Source organism: Thalassophryne amazonica, chromosome 15, assembly GCF_902500255.1.
Source record: "Thalassophryne amazonica chromosome 15, fThaAma1.1, whole genome shotgun sequence".
In the NCBI taxonomy this organism is placed as follows: Eukaryota; Metazoa; Chordata; class Actinopteri; order Batrachoidiformes; family Batrachoididae; genus Thalassophryne; species Thalassophryne amazonica.
Window position 1 is genome coordinate 45,984,892 of NC_047117.1, and position 7,400 is coordinate 45,992,291.

General features: G+C 41.8%; 1 protein-coding gene across 1 annotated transcript in view; it reads right to left on the reverse strand.

Annotated features, from left to right (window-relative positions):
- mcrip2 (MAPK regulated corepressor interacting protein 2) overlaps positions 1-4,417 on the reverse strand; it is a 29,078-nt gene extending 24,661 nt beyond the window's left edge. Inside the window, exons 1-2 of the mRNA XM_034187435.1 lie at positions 3,937-4,417; positions 3,748-3,817 (exon numbers count right to left, since the gene is read on the reverse strand). Coding sequence (XP_034043326.1) covers positions 3,748-3,817; positions 3,937-3,991 — 125 coding nt within the window. The 5' untranslated portion in view covers positions 3,992-4,417. The remainder of the gene's footprint in view (positions 1-3,747; positions 3,818-3,936) is intronic.
- Between the last annotated feature and the right edge of the window lie 2,983 nt (positions 4,418-7,400).

The window sequence follows — 7,400 nt, forward strand, 5'->3', positions numbered from 1 at the left end:
ACACGAAGGTTCAAGCTTGGCTGATGCAATCACACGTGATTCAAATCCATATGGTTTTTGAAAAAAATAAAAAGGTCGGATACTTTTCTAACAGACCTCGTATATTCCTCGTGCACAACTTCAATCTGTTCTGCTTCTCCTTTGCACACATTCTTTATTTGCACATTTTATTCACACATTTTTACTGTGAATTATTCAGTGTTTAGTATATATTTGTTGCCACTGTTGCCAAGTGCTTGCTCATAGGGGGTCGTTTTGACCGTTGGGGTTTTTCATAATTATTGTATGGCCTTGCCTTACAATATGGAGCGCCTTGGGGCAACTGTTTGTTGTGATTTGGCGCTATATAAGAAAAAAGTTGATTGATTGATATTTATACATGCTCATACAGAGAGAGTATAATTCACACTGGAGTCAAATCCCTTGTATTCTTGTAGATACTTGGCAAATAAAAGCTATTATATAACGGCTAAGTGGATCCTTGTCATTTGATTGGTGCTTTGTATGTCACGTGACATGGATTATTTGTCCCATTTGTGTTACATTGCATTTAGAGTGCAAATTTAGTTCCATACGTTTGGTACCATTGCACTCTGCACACACACTGCGCTGTCTGGAGGCTGTTAGCAGGAAGTTAGAATGAAAAGCCGGGCTAATTTCTGACGTGATTTTTTTTCACTGCACTGAGGATGTATACAGTATTTTTTTTTTTTGTAATACACGTGCACACAAGCGCCGACCCGGCTGTGTGAGAGCGCATGCACATCACAATTTGGACTTTAGCAGCAGTGGAACACCAAAATTTAAGTCCCTTTTCTGTTGTTTATAAATTAATTAAATATCAAATGATGTGGCCCTATTTTACCCGTTACATAAAACAAATAATCAATTTTTTTCCATTCTTTCAATGGAACGAATATTTAATTTGGTGAAAGCTGGAACATACCATTCAACTCAGCTTTACACACACAGGTGAGCACCTGGCAGCTGGGCTCAGGCAGGCCCCGAAATACAACATGTTGTCGCCTTCATGTGGACCCACCGCACACGAGGTAACAAAGGATCTGGCTCTGTTAGGCAGTGGACGGAGGCATAAGTCCACAGCACCAACACTCCATTATAGTCACCAAAAGTCACGTTAAAATATACGAGGTCTATTAGAAAAGTATCCGACCTTATTATTTTTTTCAAAAACCATATGGATTTGAATCACGTGTGATTACATCAGACATGCTTGAACCCTCGTGGGCATGCGAGAGTTTTTTCACGCCTGTCGGTTACGTCATTCGCCTGTGGGCAGTCTTTGAGTGAGGAGTCATCCACCCGCTCGTCGATTTTTTTCATTGTTTAGGAATGGCTCAGAGACTGTTGCTTTGTTTGATAAAAAATTTTTCAAAACTGTAAGGCACAACTGAGTGGACACCATTCAATAAATTCAGCTGGTTTTCGGTAAAAATTTTAACGGCTGATGAGAGATTTTGGTCTGGTAGTGTCGCTTTAAGGACGGTCCACGGCGCCTGACGGCGATCTGCGCTTCGAGGCGGCAGCGTCTCGCCGTTTCAAGTTGAAAACTTCCACATTTCAGGCTCTGTTGACGCAGTAAGTCGTCAGAGAACAGAGAACTTTCAGAAGAAGTCGGCATGAGGAGTTTATTCGGACATTCCATTGTTAACGGTCATGAAAGAACGTGCGGGCAGAGTCGCATGTCGGGCTGGACCCGACCGCGGGGGGGTCGCGGCAGGAAAAACACCTCCGTTGGAAATCTTAACGGGCAAGTTGGAACATGCCCAAGCTGTTAAACAATTTCTCAGTTACTCACTTGTTGAAAGCCATTAAAAACCGCCTGAATTCTACAAATGGTTTTCAACACGGAGGTGTTTTTCCTGTCGCGGCGCACACAGATTTGCCAAGTCGTCACGGAAACGACTCGGCGAATTTGCGCGTACGTCTTTCATTAAAAAAATGTCCTTAAACAGTGGAATGTCCGCATAAATTCCTCATGCCGGCCTCTTCTGAATCTTCTCTGTTCTCTCACGATGTCCTGGGTGAATTAAGCCTTAAATTAGGATGTTTTCAGCTCGAAACAGGCCGACGACAGCGCCTGGAAGCGCTGCAGGACGTCCCGCTCCGTGGGAAGTCCTTACACCGACAGAAACACCCCATAATCTCTCATCAGCCATTAAACTTTTCACAGAAAACCAGCTTAATTTCTCGAATAGTGTCCACTCGGATATTCCTCACAGGTCCAGAAAAAATTTTGATAAAGCAACGCGCGCCGTCTCGAGCAGCGTGTGAAACAAAGGAATTCAGCCGAGAGGGCGGGACCACATCTCACTCAAGGCCTGCCCACAGGGAAATGACGTCACCGACACGCGTGAAAAAACTCACGCATGCGCACGAGGGTTCAAGCATGATTGGTGTAATCGCATGTCATTCAAATCCATATAGTTAAAAAAAAAATAAAAGGGTTGGTTTATTATCTAAGATACCTCGTATATATATATAAACTTTATTTTATCCATGCAAACCAAAAAGAGCACATGTAAAATCTGAACAAACCTGTCTTATTCAGTTTGAGCACATTACAGTTCTTCCATATCTTCTGTGTATGGCCTGATTACTCACAAACTAGTCGTAGCAGTCAGCACCATCTGCACTCTGCCAAACAGATTGACCTCTGACCCCACTATCTGCAATGTGCTTTTGGAATCAAAATATCAAGGTAATGACGTTCAAAATTTATATCGTCACTTTCAGGTTGTGCACTTTGTGTGTGTTACTGCAGATTTTAGCCTGGCAAATCTTAATTATGATTAACTGGGTAGTTTTAAAACTACGTATCTCAGCGTTACATCAGACTGATGCAAGTCTGCTTCATTACTGAGGGCCAATCTTGTGTTTACAGTACAAATACAAATACAAAAGTGTCAATAAAAACCATTTAAAAAGTCTTTAATTTTCTGTTTCATAATAAAGTGTAAGACAGCCCAAAAACAACAACAATAATAATAATAAGTTACAGGCTTTTGTGCTTTTTTTGTGAAGCATACATAATTTTCAGAATTTAAGGTGGACCCATTTTAAAGTGTGGGAATTGTTGGTCGACAACATGGTTCTTAAAGTAAGTGTTACACTTTCAATTTTTTTTTTTTAACAAAACAGTACAAGCAATTTTGACTTTTTTATATGTTGCCATAAAAGATTCTCGTGGAAAGTCTACTGTTTCTGATCTGAACTCCTGCAGATCCTTTTGTTCTTTCATCCTTCCTGAGGGGCATAAAGCACTTTCATCTTTGTGCAAACAGGTCGAGAATAAATATAAGCAAAGTCACATGTGACCGTCCAGTTGGCCTTTGTGAACCTATATAGGTCACGTGACACCGGAAGCTCAGTCCCTTAAACCTTCTCGCAAGCAAACGAGGATTCCGGAGAACCAAGCGTCTATCGGTCAGCCAGGATCACTGAACTCCAGGATTCATAGAACCGTAGTTACATGCGTAACTTCCGTTTTAAACACGCACTTTAATCTCAGTGACGACATAAAGCAAAGATCAGAGAGCTTCGCACATGGAGACAACCAGACCCCGTGGTCGAGGGTCACCGGCTGAAGACTAAACGCAAGATTACAGCGGTGTCCGACAATGGACGCATGTGACACTGTTAAATGACCGCACTCGCAGAACACGTGCACGGTACTCTCTGCGCACACACAACCACAAAACAACCCAACAAGTCTTTTCTACTTACTTTGATGTGAGCCAAGAAGTCGGTTTAACCTTCAAATCGTTGAATTTGTTGTCGATTTGTTGTGTGGGACCTTGAAGAGAAAATTCACAGATTTGGGTTCGTTTAAAAAATAAAAAACTTTGCAGGTGACAAACTTTTTGTGCCGCAGCAGCTGTTGTTGCGTCAGTCCTCAGTGTGACATTTTCTCACCTGTCCTCCGTTGTGTAACAAGTTTGCTGGGACCTCTGGTGATTGTGTACATCATGTGAGAGGCAAAAAGTTCACCCCAGCGTCTGGTTTTTGTTGTTGTTGTTGTTGTTTGTTTTCTCTGCACGCGCTCCTGCAGCGCGCTGCTCCCCCACTCGGCCTCAAACCTTCGAATTCTGCGAACCGGCAGGTGTGGAGCTCCAGCCGAACCCCGACCTGCTCCTGCGATAAGGCGGCGTGGAGGTCACCCAAGGAGACCTCGGCTGCACGTGCAGGGGACAAGGCGGTCAGAGGAGGACGCTGCGGCTCGTGACGTGGGAGGACAGCGACTCTCCGATCCTTCACCTCCTCCTCCTCCGTGTGTGTGTGCGCGCACGTGCACTCCGCTGACCAACACCTCCTGTCTGTGAGAGAACACACAAGGACACCGGCTGCACTCTGACGATTTCAAGACGGAAAACCACCATGCCGGCGAGTGTCAAGTCAGCAGCAACACGGCGAAGAGCTTGTGGTTAGAATTTCAAAATAAAACAAACACAAAACGTTTAATACCCGCTCAAGTGTTCAAACAGGTTGAATCAGGTCAGCTGGAGTCTGTTGAGTTCCTTGAAAACGTTTCAGGATCTACTTACTTTTACAGCAAATTAGTCTTTTTTCATGTTAAACATCCCCAGTGTCACATGTTTATGCCTGAAATGAATGTCACTTCAGTGTTTATCTAAACTGCTAATCTGACCTCCCTCAATTGCGCGCACACACCCGAGTGCTGTGTTTTAAATTATTTTATTATTTTTAATATTTTAGAAATTGACATCAAAAGACCACAGGCTACAATATAACTCCATAATATAATATCCATGAATTGCACATTTGAATAAACATGCCCTTAAACATCTGTCATTAGACACTTCATTAATCTGTTTTTCAGGGAGGAACAATTAACTCTTTTATTAAGCTAAATATTTAGCATGATGTTTGTAAATATTAGGTTAAATGTGTAAATACTTTGCATTAAGAAATCTGCAAAAGTTTTAGGTATGACAGAAATTTGATAATGTAGTGTTTTCCTTTTTTCCTCCTAATTTTCAGTCTTCATCTGTGGGTCAAAATAATTTTTTTTTCTATTTTTTTAACCACTTAAAACAGTTCTGCATTTTTAAAAGTGGTGAAAAGTGGTCACACCATTTTCTTTCTTATTTATATCTGTTGTCAACCGTCAGTCATATCAACTGTGGTGCAGCACCAAAAGTATCATCTTATTTGACTGTGTGAACCAATCTTAGATGTAATCCTCTATGACATTTCTGACATATATGATTCTGCACTGCTGACTTTCCTTCTGGCCCTTGTTTCATGGTTACAGTTTCTGATGACAGTCTGTCCATTTCGGAGTTCTTATGATATTTGTTACTGAATCTTTTTGGGTTTTTTTCCTGTTTGTAAGTGACCATTATCTGATCTCACAGCAGTCATATCACCAGTGATGACATGGAAAGCAGAATGAAATCAGAACTGAATTTGATCTCCGAGCACATACACAAAGGAAGGTAATAAGAAAAATACATAAATTAAACTTGACATGTTCAGACGGCTCATAAAACAGTAAGGAACTCAAATCTCACATCAATTAATCTGATTTGGCACATTCACCCTCTGCTATGTTCACTTAATAGTTCTGTCAACTGGTCCCACATACCTCAGGGTGTTTAAATATCAAACAGAACATACTGTAAAATACAATTAATTGTAAATTCGGTTAAATTAATTATATATTTTGTTGAACAACCACATTATGTGGTGAGGGTTAACAAAACTAGATTAAGTACATATATCTTGTAATTTGTTAAAGTGTACACTGCATCACATGCAGGCACGCAAGAAAAATGAAGGTTAGATGCAAGTCACTTCAGCTAGTGAACACAGCTCAAATTCTAAACCCTCCTTACAAATAGGCAGGCTGGCCTTTCTGCAAACGTTCTTCCACGATTTTGCCCTCTGTGGTGAGATTCAAACCCGTTCTTACACCCCATCTGTCCATTTTCAAATGCTTTCTGTTTCATAAACTGGCTGCCTACCTCGTTCTTCCTGTCGTTTTAGCATTGGATGAATCACCAAGAAATGCGGCACAGAGGTCTGGTGCTGTGTTGCGTCCTACGTGGACTTTGCCCTGCCAGAGGAAATGCTGTGGAGCCAGACAGCAGGATCCCGCTGAGCAGAGCAGCGGGGAAACGCCGGAGCAGGATGCTCATTCTGGAGCTAAAGCGGAGCAGAGCACACTGGGGGGAAAGTGCTTGTCCCCGGGGACAATGCAGGAGACAACCACCGAACCTCTCAGGGGCGCTACTGGGCAGAGTCTTTGACTGAGTGAATTCTGCTGTTGTTTGGGGATGTGTATTTGCTTGGACTGTTGTACTGGGTGTTGGGTACTGTTGTAGAAACCAGTGCTTTTGTCATTGAGGGATACTTTAGAGAACTTGACTTCATTCTGCGGAATCAAATGACCTGGATCACAACTGAGGTCCAGGCTGCCAGTGAGTCACTGGACATGGACATCAGAATTATATCTGTGCTGTGACGGTGTTGAACTTGTAGCGACACCAACTTGTCTCCGCAGTGATGTTCATGCTCGTGGATCCTCAGCCTTGTGAAGATTGAAACATTCTGGGGAAGAGTTTATGGAGTCCAAGATCCTTGGACAGAAGTGTTGTGATGTTGATAAGAAAGAATGTCTTAAGTCCTGCTGCTTTCTTCATGTCCTATTGTATGGTTATTACATTTGGACACAAATTATTGACCTACAGTAATAAAGACCTAAAATTTTGCAGATATTCCAAAATGGCACGGTGGCTATATGGGATTTTGCTATTTTTTATCCTCCAGGGGGAAATGGAGGAAGGGAGTCTCGTTTTCTTACAAGCTGAATCCATTCCAACCACAATTAAATTGCATTTTAAAAATGACTGGAAAAAAGACCTGCTTATCATTATATTATTTTTAATGCTATACGCCACACATTGTACAAAATTTGGTGCAGTGGTAGTGCTGTTTTAAACCTGTGCCCTGTTAATTAGAAAAAAATGTTCTTGGTTTCAACTTCTGCTGCAATCTTCATTTTCTATCCAGAATTTGGAGTAAGCATAGATACATCATTACTTGTCTCAACAATTCAGGTCAGTGGCGGTGTTTTTTATTGGCCACTGATGCCGTCATGTGTAGACCAAAATCTGAGGACTGTTTCTAGCACCCCTTTGAATCTGTGTCACAGTGAAATGAGGCCGTTCCCAACAAGCTCTGAAGAGAAAATCAGGTCCAATCTGGTTTGAGCAATGTGTTCCTAACAAAGTGGCCAGTTAGTACATGTTGCTGAAAAGGCTTATAATAATATGATCCATTTGAAGAGGGCGGGAAAAGCATTCTGTTTCTGTACAGAAAAACAGCACAGATGTTCAAGTATATTAAAGTTTTCT